The 20,048-nt window shown below is 38.9% G+C and overlaps 2 protein-coding genes across 3 annotated transcripts; one reads left to right on the top strand and one right to left on the bottom strand.

The window, feature by feature from the left end:
• Positions 1–3,370: 3,370 nt before the first annotated feature.
• Positions 3,371–8,074, bottom strand: LOC111795786 (BEL1-like homeodomain protein 1). The gene is made up of 4 exons (XM_023678369.1): positions 6,969–8,074; positions 5,377–5,750; positions 5,232–5,292; positions 3,371–4,131 (listed from the first exon to the last, which is right to left on the bottom strand). The coding sequence occupies exons 1-4, from the start codon at positions 7,770–7,772 to the stop codon at positions 3,511–3,513; spliced, it is 1,860 nt and encodes a 619-aa protein (XP_023534137.1). The 5' UTR covers positions 7,773–8,074; the 3' UTR covers positions 3,371–3,510.
• A 6,016-nt stretch (positions 8,075–14,090) lies between these two features.
• LOC111794928 (serine/threonine-protein kinase Nek5-like) lies at positions 14,091–19,865 on the top strand. Of its 2 annotated transcripts, XM_023677125.1 has the most exons (14): positions 14,091–14,549; positions 14,621–14,687; positions 14,762–14,827; positions 14,899–14,945; positions 15,363–15,408; positions 15,524–15,604; positions 15,686–15,728; positions 15,834–15,883; positions 15,969–16,050; positions 16,123–16,172; positions 16,277–16,350; positions 17,309–17,360; positions 17,450–18,100; positions 18,780–19,865. In XM_023677125.1, exons 1-14 carry the CDS (start codon positions 14,452–14,454, stop codon positions 19,725–19,727), a joined length of 2,355 nt encoding a protein of 784 aa, XP_023532893.1. In that variant the 5' UTR covers positions 14,091–14,451; the 3' UTR covers positions 19,728–19,865. The 2 variants fall into 2 exon arrangements, with proteins under 2 accessions (XP_023532893.1, XP_023532894.1); XM_023677126.1 differs by lacking the exons at positions 14,091–14,549; positions 14,621–14,687 and having other exon boundaries at positions 14,772–14,827; positions 15,341–15,408.
• The last annotated feature ends 183 nt before the right edge of the window (positions 19,866–20,048 follow it).

Here is a 20,048-nt window from a genome sequence, read left to right as displayed (position 1 = left end):
GAGGAGAGAGAGACGTTGTGGCAGACCGGACACAACAAACAATATCCACTGTCCTCTATTCTACGGTCTCTACAACATTATTTTATTTTATTATTTATTTATTTATTTATTTTTAATATTTGATTAAGTAATTCAATTTATTTAATTAATACTTGCTTACAAACAATTACAATTCATTACATTTAAATTAAAAAGTAATTATAGTCGTTAAATAATTATTATACAGGCGAGTTACAGCCTACAATCCAAATTGAGGATAGAACCTCATGACTCCACGTCACTAATTAATTAGGAAATTAAGTATTAATTCATATTAATTTATTTTTGGAGTATATTTATATCGCAGTACAACTGGATGAACTATTTATAAAGCAACTCGAGGAATCCAAAATTCTTATTATAATTATTTATAAATAAATTATTCGATAGCCCAAATGGGCATAGGAAGAATATATGCAAATTTTTGTTTTTTTTAAAAAGAAAAAAGCGTAAGCGTGTGGCTTTGCTGCTACGGGCGCATGTGGATTGCACTATCATTATCCTAATTTTTTAATTCCTATGTTAATGGAGTGATTAAGTAAATTAGCGAACAGATTAATATTATAATTGTGTTGACTAATGATGTTTAAATTATATTATATACAATTTTATACCCTAATACATAAGCAAAGCTAAAAAGACTGTCGGTTAAGTGTTTCTTGGTCAGTCAAAATAGGTCTGACAATTTTATTATACTATAATATATTATTATTATTTTAATCTCGATAGAAATGACGACAAGGTATGGTCGTGTATATATATATATATATATATATAATTAAAAAAAAAAAGAAAAGAAAGGTTGAGGGACGTCAGCAAAACTTTTCCAGGGTGGAAATTAGAAAAAAAGAAAAGAAAAAGGTGTAATTTATTTATAATTATAATTAATTATTTTTATATTTTTGTGATTATTCCAATTTCCATCATAAGCCCTATGCTTTCCATTATTGCATTGATTGGACGTTACATAACGCAGAAACAAAGATGGAATGAAACCAAGAATATATTTTTTATTTTGGAATTCTCGAATAAATAAACGGTATTTTTACGAATGATGTTTTGCCACGTGTACAAGCCATTTTACGGGAATATCTGGACTCGCCTAAGGGATAGGGTATTGTTATTATTGGTAATGGCCCTGTTGAGGTGGTCCACCTCCTTTTAGCCGACCCCACCATGATTGCTAGGCCAGTTTCGGCCTTTTTTTCACACTCATTGCCACGTGGATATTCTTAGCTACTACCTTCGAATACCGAAATTCCACGTGGAATTACATAGATAAATCAATATTTGCTCTCCTCAATCAAAAGCCTGGCCTTCCTCCCCGCTCGAGAAAATCATTGTAATATCTCAAATTCACCTCTAGCAGATATTGTTCTCTTTATGCTTTTTCTTTTGGGCTTATTCTCGGTTTATAAAACGCGATCGCGGGAGGTTTCCACACCCTTACAAGGAATGTTTCGTTCCCTTCTCCAATTGATGTGGGTTTAGGGTTTAGGGTTTAGGGTTTAGGGTTTAGAGTTTAGGGTTTAGGGTTTAGCGTGGTATCTCACAATTCACCTCATGCTTTAACATCCCAAACCCACTGATATTGTCTTTTTTGGGTTTTTTCTTACGGGTTTCTTCTCAAAGTTTTTAAAAACGCGTCTACTAATAAGAAGTTTTCACACCCTTATAAGCAATGCTTCATTTCTTTTCCAATTGATGTGGGATCTCATACATGCAGATGTTGATATGGGAGAGCGGTGTTGTTGTTGTTGTTGTTGTTGTGTTTAGGGTTATGGATAAAAGAATGGAGTGGTGGCCGACAGTGAGAATTGATTGGATGCCAAGTGTGAGGAGAAAAAAAGATCCTTGAAATACACAAGCGCCACAACAAATTTGGGATAAAGGGAAGAAAATGGGCATAGTAGCGTTGCGTTGGGCGAAGAAAGTGAGCCAAAAAAGGGACCAAGTGTCTGACCCAAAATCCAACATGATCTTAGCTGCACTAGTGGTCACCAAACTCACCTTTCTTAAAATTAAAGCTACAATGTCTTCATCTCTGCTTGCCAGTGGGAGGTGCGAGGTGTGTGATTCCCAATAAAGTTTCCCAAAACATCACGTCCCCTTCCTACTCGTCATCGAATTCCAGTGTCCTACACTTTCGAGTATTTTAGGTCTAACGAATGTAAGACATGATTTTGGTGACCGATCATACATCACTCTACTGACACAACAAAAATAGCAAAGGCCAATCTAACATGGATGCAAGTGGTTTGGAACAGGTATGCTGACATGGACAACACATTCTAGGCGTCATCGAATTCGAGTGTCCTACACTTTCGGGTATTTTAGGTCTAACGAATGTAAGATATGATTTTGGTGACCGATCATACATCACTCTACTGACACAACAAAAATAGTAAAGACCAATCTAACATGGATGCAAGTGGTTTGGAACAGGTATGTTAACATGGACAACACATTCTACGAGCATAATCAGCCTCAAGCCCATCACATTAAAATTGGGCCTCAGTTAAGCCCAATGTTAAGCCCAAGGTCGAGGCCCAATCTTTGATCCGCGAAGGAGCAGCTCATCAAGCCTTTGGTCTTACGTTAGAATTTGGAATAGTAATGATGAATAATAAAATAATATAAAGTAATTAATTAATTGAATTAAATTAGGTTAAGTTAATATCTAAGGAAGAAAGAAAATAAAGGGGGGATGGCCCACCACGTGAGGATGTCTTTTAGTAATATGCTAAAGGAACAGACAAGACCACAACATTCAATGTCTTTCATCCAATAGCCGCCTGCCACGTCATTATATGCACTAATTTCTATTTTCTGCTGTCTTTTTCTTTGTGTTGGCTGATTATTTCATTTTCCCTTCATTATTAAATTGGTTCCAACGTATTATCACTCTATAATTACATTATTATCCCTTTAATTCATTAATTATTAACATAACACCCCCCCTAATCCCATCGAGCTAAACCCGAACACCGTTGAATGTTTTCAAATGCCACAATTGAACGGAATATAAAACAATACAAACCAATAGTTTTACACTACAATGTGTGACAAAATGTGAGATCCCACATCGGTTAGAGAGGAGAACGAAGCATTCTTTTATAAACGTGTGAAAATCTCTGAGTTCTAAAAACTTGGAAGGAAAGCCCAAAAAGACAATATCTGCTAGCGGTGGGATTGAGCCATTACAAATGGTATCAGAATCAGACACCGGGCAGTGTGCCAGTGAGGATGCGAGACCTAAAGTGATAACCCTTATGATTTCGTGATGTTTATTTATTTATTTATTTATTTATTTATAAACAAGATCAAGACGTATAATTAATTAACAAAATGGCTATTGATCTTGTGAAGATTTATACATAATACAAAATTAAGTTCCATATAAATATGACGTAAGCAATTAAGTATAAATAATGCATGCATGCATATATATATTTGTTCGCTTAAATCTGCTTAGGCGACAAAATCAGGCAATAATTGGGCAGCAAATCGTTTGGTGGTCTGAATTTCGACGCCGTCGTAGGCGGTGGCCGGGGCAGGATCGATGTCGGAGAAGTCAGATCCTCCATTGGTGATATCAACCCTTGTCCCCAGCTGAAGGTTTGGGTCGGAGAGGTAAGTTTGTGGAAGGCCAAGAGTGAGCGAGACGCCGTTGGCATGAAATCTTGGCGTCAACAGCTCAGAATTGAACCTTGTCTCAATTTCATGAATCGGGTACGAACCAAACCCGCCTCCATGAACATGTTTTGTGTCGTTTATGTCTCTTGATAGCGTAGGTTTTGTCGACGGGGTTTCGAGGTTGTTTGTTGTTCTTTGTCTTTTGGGACATGAGAGCATGTCGGAGGATGGTCGGACGAGGTTGAAGCCTGAATGGGTTTGTAAGGAATTGGGAACTTGATCGGTGAGAGAATCGTTCATGATCTGGTGGTTTTGTTTGTTGGGTTCGTTTTTGTTGTGTCTGTTGATGTCGTGGGAGTCACTGTTTTGTTCTTGCTCTTTGATTTCTTCCGAGTACATTTCTTCAACCATTGGCTTCCATAGACGAACTCTTGCGTTTATAAACCAATTTGAAACCTGCCAATCATATCAAAACCTTTTAACTTCACTATCTTTTGAACATTCAAGGCAATAATTTGAGTATATGACGGCCCAAGTTCACCTATTGTGTTCCCTATATCTCGGGCTTTCCTTCAAGATTTTCAATACGCATCTGTTAGAGAGAGATATCCACACTCAGATGTCTAGAGAGAGGTTAGGGAGAGGTTTCCACACACAAGTGGTCTTGTAGGATTGCTAGAGACATATGTTAGGGAGAGATATCCACACCAAGATGTCTAGGGAGAGGTTTCCACGCACAGGTGGTCTTGTAAGGACTGCTAGGAACATCTGCTAGGGAGAGATATCCACACCCAGATGTCTACCCACAAATGGTCTTGTAGGAACTGCTAGGGAGAGATATCCACACCCAAATGTCTAGGGAGAGGCTAGAGAGAGGTTCCCACACACGTGATCTTGTAGGGATTGCTAGGGAGAGGTTTCCACACACAGTGGTCTTATAGGGACGGCTAGGGACATCTGTTAGGGAGAGATATCCACATGTCTAGGGAGAGGCTAGAGAGAGGTTTCCACACTCACGTGGTCTCGTAGGGACTGCTAAGGACATATGCTAGGGAAAAATATGCACACCCAAATGTCTAGGGAGAGGCTAGGGAGTAGTTTCCAAACACATGTGGTCTTGTAAGGAGAGGTTTCGCCATTCTTATAAACAACGTCTACTCAGGATAGGTTTCCACACTCTTATAAAGAATGCATACCAATCGACGTGGAATCTCACAATTCACCCCATTCGAGGCCCAGCGTCTTCGGTGGCACTGGTTCCCAATGCTAGCACCAATGTTGGACCCCCAATCCAATCCACTCCACCCCTTCGAGCTTAGCCTTCTCGTAGACACATCGCCCAGTGTTTGGCTTTGATACCATTTGTAACGGCCCAATAACAGATATTGTCCTTTTTTTGGTTTTACCTTTCATACTTCCCTCAAAATTTCCACCCCGTTATAGAATGTTCAGTTATTCTCCCCAACCGCTATGTCATCTCACACTAACTTTAATCGAAGAGTATACAATCAATGAACACAAACTAAACAATAAAAACACGTAGAAAACATACGTACTTGGCTCCTCGTGAGTCCCGTTTGTTTCGCGAGAATAACTTTATCCGAATCCTTTGGATATCTAAAAAACCCACAACAAAGATCTCAACTTTTCAAAACAAAAACACACTTCAATCCAAAATCAAAAAGTAATCCACGAACTTACGGGTGAAGGAAATGCTCAAACAGCCAAGCACGAAGAACAGAAACAGCTCGTTCAGGCAAGCCTTTCTGAGGTCTCCAAGTGTTATGTTGAATCATTCCCAATTGTTGCAAAGCTCTTTGCTGCCGTACATGATGGTCCACGTATCTCAATCTGGACCCTTCAATCTTGCCACCGGACCAATCCTCTTCCCCCAAGCTCTTGCCACTGGCTTTAACTTGTGCACATATTGCATCTTTTAGGCACCGAAATTGCTTTGAAATGGTTTGTAAGGCGAGCGAGGCGTAGCACTTGGCCGAGCCCAACCCGGCCGCCTGCTCGAACGAACAAGCCACTGCTTGCATTTGCTGGTGGTATTGTCTGTACTTTTGCTCCACCTTCACAAAGAACATTATGGTCATTCAACTAAGTGGATGAAATATGAACATGTTTCAAAGGATTTTTACTGTTTGGAAAAAGGGCCCAAAAACAAGATATTTTGTTGCCACTAGCTTGCTTTTTAGCTGTTTATTTTCATCATCAATTTGTTACTTTAATTTTGTAGCATATCGAATCCTATGAAGTTCGAATCTTCGCTGTCACAAGAATTGATCTAACAGTTCAAGCACAGAGCTAGCTGATATTGTCTTCTTTTAGAATTTCTCTTAACGTTTTAGAACGCATCTGCTGTGGTGAAGGCAGACCTCTAGCAGATATTATACTCCTTGAATTTTCCCTTTTGGGTTTTCTCTTAGGACCCATCTGCTGTTGAGAAAGCACACCGCTTGCCGATATTGTTCTTTTTTAGTTTTTCCTTTTGGGTTTTCTCTCAACCTTTAAAACATGCGGAGGAAGCACATCACGACTAGATATTGTCCTCTTTAGTTTTCCCTTTTGGGTTTTCTCTCAACCTTTAAAACGTGCTGAAAAAGCACACCGCTAGCCGATATTGTTCTCTTCGAGCCAGTTTTAAAACCTATCTACTGTGTAGAAAGCACACACCTAATAGATACAACCCAATTTGAATTTTTCTTTTTGGGTTTTGTTTCAAAATTTTTAAAATGTATCTACTCGAGAGAAGTTTCTACACAATTATAAGAAATGANCTCCTTGAATTTTCCCTTTTGGGTTTTCTCTTAGGACCCATCTACTGTTGAGAAAGCACACCACTAGCCGATATTGTTCTTTTTGAGTTTTTTCTTTTGGGTTTTCTCTCAACCTTTAAAACATGCAGACAAAGCACACCACGAGTAGATATTGCTCTTTTGGGTTTTCTCTCAACCTTTAAAACGTGCTGAAAAAGCACACCGCTAGCCGATATTGTTCTCTTCGAGGCAGTTTTAAAACCTATCTACTGTGTAGGAAGCACACACCTAATAGATACAACCCAATTTGAATTTTTCTTTTTGGGTTTTTTTTCAAAATTTTTAAAATGTATCTACGGGAGAGAAGTTTCTACACAATTATAAGAAATGATTCGTTCTCTTCTCTAATTGACGTGGAATCTCACAATTGGAGATGAGAACGAACATAATATAACGATTCATGAACACGAACAGATTAAGTTAAAAGATCATGGAAAAAAAAATATATTGAAATTAGGAATCTGTTTATACCTCATCGAGCATGCCAATAAGCTTAGCTTTCTTCATCTGAAGATCCTGTCTTTGAGCAGTACTGAGCTCAGTGACAAGCTTGGAAGTACTTTCAGCGCCGCCGCCGGAAGGTTCAGCAATCGCAGCCGTTGATTCTTTCTTCATCTTCATCTTATCCCCTTTGTCGGTTTTATTTCCTTTGCCAACGTTAACCACTTCATCCAAAAGTTCCTGCGCCGCTTTCAAGTACTTAGACCCCGTTACCCCACTCGACACCACCGACACCGACGCCGACGCCGGTGAATTACCGGACACCCTAATTTCATCCCCACTTGTCGGCGAGATATCCGGAGCACCACCGCCTCTGCCTCCTTGAATCTCCTGATCCGCAGACATCGTCCGGTAAAGCGACTGTTGGGAGGAGAGACTCAAGGACAAACCCTGGTTTGTACGGGGGCGGCGGAAGCTCAAATCGGTGGAGTCGGTGGCGGCCGACACGGAGGAGATTTGGTCCATAGGAGTCCATAGATTGTAGTGAAGACGCTGAGCTGGAACAGAATGAAGGGCTGAGATCTCGTGGTAGGATGGACGAGAAGTGTCGGTTGCAGGGATGGGAATTCCAACGAAGTGGTTAGTGGAAGGCGGCGCGTGAGGGAGAGTGGAAGGAGTAAGCGCGTGGGTAGATGGATTGAGAAATAACATATTGGGTGGCGTTTGAGAATGGGTGTCAGAGTAAGGTACATAATTGGGATTCATAAGGTAAAGAGTGTGGATTCCGTCAGAACTCGCTTGGATTTCTGAACCACCGTGAAAGTACGTCGCCATCGTAATCAAAAACAACGGCGGCGCGGCGGCGGCGATTACAGAGAATTTGTCAGTCCTCCGTACAAAAGCCCAAAAAAAGATTTTTATTTAAAAAAAAAAAAAAAAAAAAAAAACAGAAGAACACTAAAGAACAATCAAATTGGGTTTCATGGATGAGTTGAAACCAAAATCATGAACCCAAAAACATCTTAATTAAAACCCATGAATTGGATAAAGCAGATGTGAGTGTAAGAAGAAGAAACGGATCTATTATTGTTTAAAAAGCAAGTTTTTGAGATGAAGAACAAGAGAGAGAGAGAGAAGAAGAACATGTCGTGTAAAGTAATTTGATTATATATATATATATATATAGAAAGAGAAAGGATATAGAGAGAGAAGGGATAAAGAAAGCTACCCATTAACACTCTTGTCAGAAACTCAATCTTCTTTTCTCTCCAATTTTTGTATGTTAGTTTTTTAAAGCCATATCAGAAGAGACTGTATCAGATACATGGAGTACTTTCTGTTGTGTATCAGAGTCTGGACGATGTGCCAGCGACATGAGTAGTGTGCAAGTAAGAACACTGGGCCCTAAAGGGAGGTGGATTGTGATGGGCTTGGGCTATTACAAATGGTATCAGAGTTAGACACTGGGCTGAAGGGAGGTGGATTGTGGTGGGCTTGGGCTATTACAAATGGTATCAGAGTTAGACACTGGGTGATATGCGCAAGTAAGGACACTGGGCTTTGAAGGGAGGTGGATTGTGGTGGGCTTAGGTTATTACAAATGGTATCAGAGTTAGACACTGGGCGATGTGCCAGGGAAATGAGTAGTGTGCAAGTAAGGACACTGGGTCCTGAAGGGAGGTGGATTGTGAAATCCCACGTCAGTTGGGGGGGAGAGCGAAGTATGCTTTATAAACACGTTTTAAAAATCTTGATGCAAAACTCGAAAGGAAAAACCCAAAAAGAACAGTATATAGTATCAGAACCATACATCAGGCAATGTGCTGACGGGAAGTGGATATGAGCGGTGTGCATGCAAGGACGCTAGGCCTTAAAGACGAGTGAATTGGAGGTCCCACATCGATTAGAGAGGAGAACGAGAAAGAGGAAGAAGAGAGAGAGAGAGAAACGAGGAAATGTCAATGTCCACTAAGGCCTAATCATGGAGATAAAAAAGAAAGAGGTCCTCTACGCTTTACCAACTTTATCATATCTCTTTCATTCATTTCCCTTTTAATTTCATTGTGTGGTTGGACACACGCCAAACAGTTGCTGACCCTTCTCATGTAGGACACCCACTCTCTCTTACTAATACCCTTTTCTCATACCCCAACTACCTTCCTACCCTAACATTCATTTCCGCTCAAATAGGCTCGGGAAAGAGTCGAATGAATGAGAAACATAACAAAATCTATGCACCTATTCAACTGAAATTCTTAAACATATCGAATCGGGTCCATAAAGAGTGACAATTATCCCTTGAAGGCTCGTTTTCACTACAGCTCTAATGGGTTCCCGTTGGCTAGGACAAAAGGTCGTGATCTTACAAGGGTGAGCTAATTCTAAAAACCCCACCTGGGAAAGACGTAGTAAGCGACGAATATTTCTGGGAGTTGAAAAATAAGCATAGATCTAGAGATTCCCGAACATATCAACCTTTCAAACTGTGCTGAATCCACGAGACCACCAAGGATTGATTGAATGTGATGTGTTGCATCAACTACGTGTCATCACCCTCGATCTTTGTGTACGTAAGAGTTTACACATAACTACCGTAAAAAAAAATGTTAACTTTCCGAACACTTTAAACAGGAATTAAAGTAGGGTTATCTCAACTTTCAACTAATTATTTATAATAATTTCAGTAGTTCAAAAAGCATACATTAATTATTAATTATGTTAATTAAAAAGATGTGACAAGACAAGACCCTTATGTTAATTGGGTTATGAATATGAAGAGTATTATAAGAATGACAAGTATGCATTAACTTTAATAATCATGTATTATTATTATTAATATTTAATTAGATTAAGTTAANTGACAAGACAAGACCCTTATGTTAATTGGGTTATGAATATGAACAGTATTATAAGAATGACAAGTATGCATTAACTTTAATAATCATGTATTATTATTATTAATATTTAATTAGATTAAGTGAAAAGGACTTGATTTGAAAGTTAATTATCTTGTCGGTCGGCTAATATTAATTAATAATATTTTAACCTCTGTGCTTTAAGGTCACTCACACCACTGATCATCCCAACACTATGGTCGGAATATTCTGACGGCTGTTCCGAAGCTTCGAACACACACCATCTTGATAACATTACCGCGCCGAGTTTGATTTTGGGATGACTGACCAATTGATGCCGTTTATATTTCCATATCATATGCCCAAATCTCACAGCCATCATCTTTCATAATTTTGTATTTATAATTACTTTAATATTTTTTTTTCATATTATATTTAATAAAATTAACCTAACCGCTCAATTAAAATGTTAGAAATTTGAATTATCGGTAGATTAATATATTATATTTATTATTATTATTTTTGTTTTCGAAGATAATAATAATAATAATTAGTAAAAATTATATATATATATATATATATATATATATATATATATATAATTTTGAAAAGAAAAAGAATTATAAATTGAGAAAAATAAATATTAATTGAATTTAGATGGTGGGAAATTGAAAAATGTTGATGAAGATGGTATATTAATAGAAGGACCACATTTTGGTAGGCTCCTTTGATTGAATTAAGTAGAAGCTAGGCTTCTTTTGGTAGATAGTGGCCAAGACAATGATGCATAAAATGGTCCACAATAGACTAATGTCACTCACTCAATACCCTATTTCGAGGCCCCTCGACTTTTGTTCGTAATTTTGTACTGAATTAGTTGACTCGAGAATTGACCGATAAGAGTATGTTTGTAACAGCCCAAGTCCACTGTTGTCTTTTTTTAGGTTTTTCTTTCTGGGTTTCTCCTCGAAGTTTTAAAATGAATCTGTTAGGAGAGGTTTTCAGTAGGCTTATAAGGATGTTTGTAACAACTCAAATCCACTGTTGTCTATTTTTGGGTTTTTCTTTGTGAGTTTCTCCTCGAAGTTTTAAAATGCATCTGTTAAGAGAGGTTTACATACGCTTATAAGGATATTTGTAACAGCCAAAGTCCACTGTTGTCTTTTTTTTTGTTGGGTTTTTCTTTCTGGGTTTCTCCTAGAAGTTTTAAAATGAATATGTTAGGAGAGGTTTTCCTAGGCTTATAAGGATGTTTGTAACAGCCTGAGTCCACTGTTGTCTTTTTTTGGGTTTTTCTTTCTGGGTTTCTTCTCGAAGTTTTAAAATGCATATGTTATGAGAGGTTTTCATACCCTTATAAAGAATGCTTTGTTCTTCTCTACAACAGATGTAGGATCTTATAATGTTTGAGTATGATGTTTTTAGAAACTACTTAAATGATTGATTGATGGATGGATCGACGTATTGCGTGTATGATAAGTTTTTGTGGTTGGGTCAACTCATAAAACCATATTAAATGTGAAACTCCGCTCGAAAAAAGTCGAGATGTCGAGGTATGCCATAGGCGGGCGTTGGTGATGGCATCGAAGAGGAAGGATCCAAATGAGTAGAAGAAAATGGTTATGATAGGCACTATTTTGGAGAGCTAAAGAAAGAAAAAGAACATTGGGGTATGAAATTTAGTGTCGTTTTGCTTATGGGAAAGTCTTCAAACTTGCCATCAAAAAGTGGTGCCCAAATAATTTCTACTTATCATCATGTCCTATTCTACGTCTTTTATTTTTAGATCACACATCGATTGGAGAGAAAAATAAGTGTCAGCGAGGACGTTGAGTCTCGAAAAAGAGTGGATTGTGCGATCTCATATTAGTTGAAGAGGGAAATAAAACATTCTTTACAAGGGTGTGAGACATGTTCTTGAGAGAAACCCGGAAGAGAAAGCTCAGAGAGACAATATCTGCTAGTAGTGAGTTTGGACGGTTACAAAACTCTCCACGTTCCTCTTTTAACTCTAGATAATAACAAATCACAAATACGAGTTATACCGAACCATATAAATGATATTGTTGTTGAGGACAGACCCAATTCATAAAATTTTCAATTATTTAAATCCAACCCAAACTGTATAGACGAGAGTGATCTAGTTTTTCAGGTCATCACATTTATTGAATACCTCTAACTTTAACCCTTGCTATTAACAACCATCTCGGGAACTTAAGGACCACAAACACCATCATACTTAATCATTTATATGTTTGTTATGTGCCATACATCGTGAGATTACTCCTATGTGTGTCTATTTAACGAACCTTAGTGTTATATTAATTATTAGACTCAATAATTTTATCAAATTTTCACCTATGAAATTAAATATATATTTTTTAATTTTTATATCTATTTAAACATAACTCAATGAATAAGATAACTATTAACTCGCAGAAAAAAAAAAAAAAAACTTTTTTTTTTAATTCAAAATTGATGTAAAATAAACTGCATAGTGTTAAAAAATTCGAACATGTGAGTAAATAAATCATTACATTATTGACAATTTTAACCATACTATTGTAAGTAAAAAGTGAAAGTAACAGTTGATATATATATATGTTTGACTACTAAATGGATGTGGGCCCTCCTTTTTATTTAAGTTATTATAAATATCACAGAGATATTTGGATTTAATATCTAATGGTTTCAATATTCTTGTATAATATGGTCACGTTACTTACTCTTAATCTCTAATAAAAAAAATTATCTCTATTGACCAACACAAGTCGTGAAAACTCCTAGGAAGTCAGCTAGCAGGAATCGTTTCAAGCAAGCACACTTAATCATGAAGTTCTTATGACTGAACCAAAAAAACGAAGAAATGTGCACTTTGTTGGTATATATATATATATTTAATTTTTAAATTTTTTTTAATCATTTTATTTTTAGGATGACCTATTTTTTATATATAATTTAATATATTAAATAAAAAGGAAAATAAGAAGCGACCTAATTGGGCTTCTAAAAAAGTAGGCCCAGGACATGCTCACGTGACTCATTCACGCAAGGCTCTCCGTACGACTTTTTTTAACTCGCGTTGGACTTTTGCGTAAAATCGGCGGGCCCCGCAACGTGTGAGTGGGGACCACAACATAATATATATATATATATATATATTTTTACCTCGCGCGTGGGGTCCCACCGAGGTTGTCGTTGGCGCGTGCTGTGGGTCCCACCCCCAATGGGGTTAAAAATCTACCAATTTGAAGTTCTCGACGCTGGACTCATGAGTGGAAAATATAATTATTGCTTTGGGAGGGGGGAGCTTTGTAAATATCATAAAGTTGGGGGGGTTGTAGAGAAATTATTGAAATTTACACGTGGCCCACCAACATCTTGTGAAGAGACTATTCGTCCACGTGGCAAGATGAGGTTCCTTACACTTAAAACCCCCCCCCCCTTAATTACTGTCCTTATCAGAAATCGACAGCTTAACCCGTTGATTAGAGGTTTTAAGACTCGATCATAAGCATACAAATCCACTTTAATAAAGATGATTTGAGAATCTTAATAAAGTTAATTACTTTTTTTTACCAACACCAAAATTACCGTACTCCGTCAAAACTAAACACTCGAGAGACTGAAAAATTAAAATTAATTAGAAAAAAATTGTGGGCGTTCGGATAATATATGATTAGAAATGATTTACGATTCGTAATAAAAGAATAAATTAGTGGAATTCATACGACCTAGAATAAATTCATAAGATAATGATTTGAAATAAATAAAGTAGATGCATTTTTAATAATAGACGAGGAGATTAATGTATTTAATGTTTGTTTTAATGTTTTTAGACGACAACCTGGGTGAAGCCCACGAACCGGCCTTCCTTCTATTGGGCCCAATTAATTTGTACCGGGTTATTGGGCTGGGGGCCCAAAAGAGGCTAGACTAAAATAAAATATAAGGGTAAAAAGGTAATTTCACAAAGCTGAAATCCGTACATGTGTTGTAATTAATTAATTTAAACCAGATTGTTAAATTTATTAACGTTACATCATTAATTTATTTTAAATAAAATATAAAGATAAAAATTAATTTTTAGTTAAAATAAATATTTGTAAAGACATTATCCGATAATAATGGAATCAAATATTGTGTCGGCAAAGGAAGATGCGTTATCCGAGACCGTTACGTACATCCATTTTCAAAAGATTCATCCTTTTTCCTCTGTGTTATTTTTTATTTTTTTTTTTATTTTAATTATTTGGTTTTTTCAGGATTTTTAATTATTTACTGAGCTTTTTTAGAAAATTAAGGAAAAAATAAGCTGGCTAGCTGGCTGGCTGGCTTGAAATGTTAACTAGAACAGATTCTGTATTTTTCTTAAATAATTTCATAATTAAAATTTTTGAAGGGACTGATCAGTCAGAAATCGCATTTGGCGGGGAAAGTAAGAACCCAAGCAGAATGTTTAATCGCTGAATGATTTTGATCTCTTTTTGGGAATCGCCTTTTGATTTCCCCCGACTCTCAGTAATTGCTTCATTCACTTGATGATTTAGCTTTAGCCTTTTAGTGGAGCAGTTCAAGATCTGGAAATCGCTTGGGGGTTTTCGATTGATTCTCGAATTGGGTTTATTTAATCACTCGGGTTGAGGAGATTTTAGGGTATGGAATCTCGTATGGATCATTACGAGATAATGGAGCAGATCGGGCGTGGGGCTTTTGGAGCCGCCATTCTTGTTCATCACAAATCCGAAAAGAAGAAGTTCGTTTCTCTTCTTCTTGTTCTTTGATTTCTAGTTCGCTGTTGTTTGATTTGGTTCTTGCGATCTTTAGGTACGTATTGAAGAAGATCAGGCTCGCGCGGCAGACCGAGCGATGTCGAAGATCTGCGCATCAAGAGGTTTGATTAGCATTTTCTAATACTAACTTCATTGCTTCGTTTTCCAGTTTGATTAACAAGTTCATGTATGGCAGATGGCGCTGATAGCCAGAGTTCAACATCCTTATATAGTTGAGTTTAAAGAAGCTTGGGTTGAGAAGGTTAGTGTTAATTTCTTCGATCTTATTCATTTCTCTAAGGTTGTTTATAGTTCTTAAATTTCTAAATGTAGGGCTGCTACGTTTGTATTGTGACTGGATACTGTGAAGGTGGAGATATGTGAGTTGCTTTTTCTTTGGAAATTTGCTCGATCAATGATTAATAACTTGTACTAGCCCAAGTCCACCGCTAGCGGATATTGTCCACTTTGGCCTGTTATGTATTGCCGCTAGCCTCACGGTTGTAAGGAAGAAATGGTTCGTTCCTTTATCCAATTGATGTGGGATCTCACAATCCACCCTCTTGGGGGCTCAGTCGCCTTGCTAGCACACCGCTCGGTGTCTGGCTCACATCAGTTGAAGAGGCAATCGAAGCATTGCTTATAATTGTGTGGAAGCCTCTCCCTAACGGCGATGGCTGATGGTGATACATAACGAGCCAAAACGGACAATATTTGCTAGCGGTGGACTTGGGTTGTTACATAACTAGAAAGTGCAGATTGAATCATTTTATAGATAATTTACTTTCCTATAACAGGGCAGATCTAATGAAAAAGTCAAATGGGATGCACTTTCCTGAAGAGGTGCTTTCCTTTCTGCTGTTCTTCATTCTTTTTTCATATTTGAGTTCTTGATATCATAGAACATGAAGATAGTTAAACTGGGTTGCTGGGTGCTTGTGTTTTTATTGATGAACAGAAACTATGCAAGTGGTTTACACAGCTTTTATTGGCGGTTGAGTACCTGCATTCGAACTTCGTTCTACATCGTGACCTTAAAGTATGCATTTGACTGTTGAATCGTATAACGTTTGCATTAGTTTTAGCTAATTTTAAGACTAAAGTCGACCGTTCTTGGCAGTGTTCCAACATCTTTCTCACCAAGGATCGAGATGTTCGTCTTGGTGGGTTGATCCACAACTGTCTTTAGTGTTCATTACAGTATATTTAGGATGAACTTTTGAGCTGTCCTGGTGACTTTCTTTGTTCTTGGCATGACGTTAATGCAGGGGATTTTGGACTTGCCAAGACACTGAAAGCAGACGACTTGGCTTCGTCGGTATGGCCTAGATACTCGAATTGATTGCTTTTTGAAGCTCTGTAATTTGTTAGATAATGGTTGTGTTCTGTGCATTTGTGCTTAGGTGGTTGGAACTCCCAATTATATGTGTCCTGAACTTCTAGCTGATATCCCTTATGGCTTCAAATCTGATATTTGGTCTCTTGGTATGCATTCTGCAGACACACTCCAATGCTTTTGGCTTTAGTTTTTCCATCTCTAAGTTCTTCTTTCGCCAGGTTGTTGTATGTATGAGATGGCTGCGCGTCGCCCAGCTTTTAAAGCTTTTGTAAGATTTAGTTTAAGTTCTTGGCTTTTATGTCTCATTTTCTGCATATGATGCTTAGACTACATTGATCTTTGAATTGATTTGGCACGGATCATTGTTTTCAGGACATGGCAGGACTCATTAGCAAGATTAATCGTTCATCCATTGGTCCCTTGCCCTCCTGCTATTCACCGTCCTTGTAAGTCTAAGCTTTTCATTACGTTTATTGCTTTCGGGGTTTGATTATGTAACATCTCAAACCCACCGCTAGCAGATACTGTCCTCTTTAGGCTTTCTCTTTCGGGCTTTTCTTCAAGATTTTTTAAAACGCGTCTATTAGGGAGAAACTTCTACACCCTTATAAGAATTGTTTCGTTCTCATCGCCAACCGATGTGGGATCTCACAATCCATCCCCTTGGGTGTCTAGCGTCCTCGCTGGCACACCGCTCGGTGTCTGGCTCTAATACCATTTGTAACAGCTCAAGCCCACCGTGGTAGATATAGTTCGTTTTGGCCCGTTACGTATCGCCATCAACCTAACAGTTTTAAAATGCGTCTGTTAGGAAGAAGTTTCTACACCCTTATAAGGAATGTTTTGTTCTCCTCTCCAACCGATGTGAGATCTCACAATCCACCTCCCTTGGTGGCCCAACGTCCTCGCTGGCCCAGTGCCCGACGTCTGGCTCTGATACCATATCGGTTGGAGATGAGAATGAAGCATTCCTTATAAGGGTGTGGAAACCTTTCCCTAGTAGACGCGTTTTAAAAACCTTGAAGGGAAGCCCGAAAGGGAAAGCCCAGAGGACAATATCCACTAGTGGTGGGTTTGGGATGTTACAAATGGTATCAGAACTAGACACCGAGTAGTAGACTAGCGAGGATGTTGGGCCCCCAAGGGGGGTGGATTGTGAGATTCCACGTTGGTTAGAGATGGGAATGAGACATTTCTTATAAGGCTGTGAAAACCTCTCCCTAGCAGACGCGTTTTAAAACCATGAGACTGACGACGATACGTAATGAGCTAAAGTGGATAATATCTATTAGCGGTGGGCTCGGGCTATTACAAATTATGACGTAAACTGCACAATGGCTAGCAAACACATTTTTGTTCTTGATTCATTGTGCAAATGCTGACACCCTTGCTCTCTACATGCAGAAAAACACTTATTAAGGGCATGCTACGAAAGAACCCAGAGCATAGACCAAATGTTAGCTTTTCTCCTTATTAACATTTTGCCAACACTAAAGATTTTCTACCGGTAGGATCTGATGTTTTCTACTTTACTCAATTGTTCAGGCTTCTGAGCTTCTAAAGCACCCGTATTTGCAACCTTATGTTGAACAATATCGTCCTTCCATCGCTCCTACTGTCGATTTTTCACCCGATAAGCGTAGACCAACTCGTGATTCTCGGAGGAGTATGGCAGAGAGTCAAAATAGCAACAGTTCAAACAGTGATAGAGACAGTTTGATTTCAAGTGATAAAAATGCTCCTGCCATGGCATCGAACTGTGATGATAAAGTCACTGATAATGATATGGCGTCTGTTGATGATCACGATGGACCCGAGCTCCTCGTTCCTAGTGAAGAAGAACAAACTCATAATACGTGCTCTCTCAAAGTGAATGATCCGATGCATTCCAAACCCGCTCAAGCAGACCATCAATCTAATACCGAATCAAGACGACCAAAGACTATAAGAAATATAATGCTAGCTTTAAAAGAAGGAAAAGCTCGAGAAAATTATTCGCCAGTTCGAGGTAACTGTGTAAAGTCTGGAGTTGCATCGAACCAGAAAGCACATGCTGAAGTGCCACCTAAAGTCATCAAACCTCCAGTGGCAGTGCCTGGTTCCAAGTCTAATGCAGATACACCTACAACCGTGCCTGCAAAGGCAAATATTGAATCCTCAAGAAGAATCCAGGCTGTAGCTACTCCAAAGCATCAGGTAGAACAACTAATGTGTGAGATCCCACATCGGTTGGAGAGGAGAACGGAGTATTCTTTACAAGAGTGTGGAAACCTCTCCCGAGTGGACGCGTTTTAAAACCTTGAGGAGAAGCCCAATAGGGAAAACCCAAAGAGGACAATATCTGCTAGTGGTGGCCATGGGCCGTTATAAATGGTACCAGAGTCAGACACCCAGTGGTGTGCCAGCAAGGACGTTGGGTCCCTATGGGGGTGGATTGTGAGATCCCACATCGGTTGGAGAGGTGAGAAGCATTCCTTATAAGGATGTAGAAACCTCTCCTTAGTGGATACGTTTTAAAACGTTGAGGGGGAGCTTGAAAGGGAAAGCGCAAGGAGGACAGTATTTGCTAGCGGTGGCTGGCCTTTGGCTGTTACAACTGGTATTAGAGCCAGACACTGGACGGTGTGCCAGCGAGGACGCTGGGTCCGTAAGGGGGGTGGATTGTGAGATCCCACATCGGTTGGAGAGGTGAACGAAGCATTCCTTATAAGGGTGTAGAAACCTTTCCCTAGTGGACGCATTTTAAAATCTAAGCCTGAAAGGGAAAGTCCAAAGAAGACTAGCTGAGGCCTTGGGCTGTTACATAACGTTCGTTTATCTGGGTTTATTATCTATAGTTTTAGTCATTAATATCCGTTTTTTTTTGTTGTTATAGCTACCAGTGGTCGATCCCACGTCGAAGACTAAACCGAGATATGATAATTATCCCCCTCTTTTCCATCCTGTAAAACCAGTGGATGATGGACTTTCTTCAAAGTCGAGGCAAAGAACCCCTCCTACCGTGCTTCGACGACCGACATTTCCAGCAAGAACGAGGCAAGCCGAGCTCAACGTTCCAGATGCAGTAAGTTCCACAGAAAGAATTCATCAAAAGGAGACACAACACACCACTTCAGAACCTTTTTCTAAAGGAATGCAAACAGATAGTAGCAATTCTGTTTCATCTTCAGTGTCAATTCAAGGATTTGAAATTTGTGACGATGCAGCAACTCCATTTACTGATATACCTGAGCTAGTTTTAGACCATCAAAGTATTGAACATGATGAACTTGAAGAAACACATCCACCTAGCTGCTCATCTTCTTTGCAGTATGAGAAGGGAAACCCTGGGGTTGATGACAAACCGCTGTCCGATAAAGTAACCAGTTTGAACAACCCCTCGTCCGAAAAGCTAGCCAGTAGCCATCTTCCTGCAGCGTTTGACGATGTCATACACGTAATACGGCATAGTAGTTTCCGAGTCGGAAGCGAGCAGGCAGCGACAGAAAACTTGGAGGATCGCTCGAGCTGCAAAGAAATGGACGGAGGAAGCCCTCCGACAGCACCAACAAAGAACTCAGATTCTTCTGAGCATACAAAGCCTGTTGAAGAGGAAGTGGCAGCAAGAGAAACTTTGGATGTGAAATCTTTTAGGCAGAGGGCTGAGGCACTTGAAGAGCTGCTAGAATTATCTGCAGAGCTGCTGCAACACAACAGATTGGAGGAGCTAGGAGTTGTCTTGAAGCCTTTTGGAAAAGACAAGGTTTCTCCAAGAGAGACAGCGATCTGGCTAGCAAAGAGTCTGAAAGGAATGAAGATGGAAGACAATGCCAGAAGTTCATGAATATGCAGATGGGAGTGCTATTTGTATTATAGAACAGTGTCATCTCATATTGTACATAGTGACAGTACAGATTAACAAAAGTGCAATTCATCTAAGATAATGCAACTCGATACCGAGTTGGAATCCCATTCTAACTAAGGAATCTTGTAGTTTCGGAGGATTCAGGAGAACCGGAGAGCTTTCTCCCCATTTTTCGCTCGCCTCTTTGATGTTAAGAATGCTGGTTTTAAGAATGAGTGATTGCCCTTTTTCGACCTTTACTGTCCAATTAGATAGCGGACAGCTAATGTGTTCCACTTGTTCAACAGGGTTCTATGGTCG

The sequence above is a fragment of the Cucurbita pepo genome, chromosome LG05 (assembly GCF_002806865.2).
Source record: "Cucurbita pepo subsp. pepo cultivar mu-cu-16 chromosome LG05, ASM280686v2, whole genome shotgun sequence".
In the NCBI taxonomy this organism is placed as follows: Eukaryota; Viridiplantae; Streptophyta; class Magnoliopsida; order Cucurbitales; family Cucurbitaceae; genus Cucurbita; species Cucurbita pepo.
Note: the sequence above shows the minus strand (reverse complement) of the source record. Positions and strands in the feature narration are given on the sequence as shown.

Excerpts from the sequence above, each read along its gene's own strand:
- LOC111795786 (XM_023678369.1), bottom strand. The coding sequence starts at position 7,772 with ATGGCGACGTACTTTCACGGTGGTTCAGAAATCCAAGCGAGTTCTGAC. Across the intron at positions 5,751-6,968 it reads TTATTGGCATGCTCGATGAG|GTGGAGCAAAAGTACAGACA; the intron begins GTATAAACAGAT and ends TTCTTTGTGAAG. Across the intron at positions 5,293-5,376 it reads TTTGAGCATTTCCTTCACCC|ATATCCAAAGGATTCGGATA; the intron begins GTAAGTTCGTGG and ends TGGGTTTTTTAG.
- LOC111794928 (XM_023677125.1), top strand. The coding sequence starts at position 14,452 with ATGGAATCTCGTATGGATCATTACGAGATAATGGAGCAGATCGGGCGT. Across the intron at positions 15,729-15,833 it reads GGATCGAGATGTTCGTCTTG|GGGATTTTGGACTTGCCAAG; the intron begins GTGGGTTGATCC and ends ACGTTAATGCAG. Across the intron at positions 18,101-18,779 it reads TAGCTACTCCAAAGCATCAG|CTACCAGTGGTCGATCCCAC; the intron begins GTAGAACAACTA and ends TTGTTGTTATAG.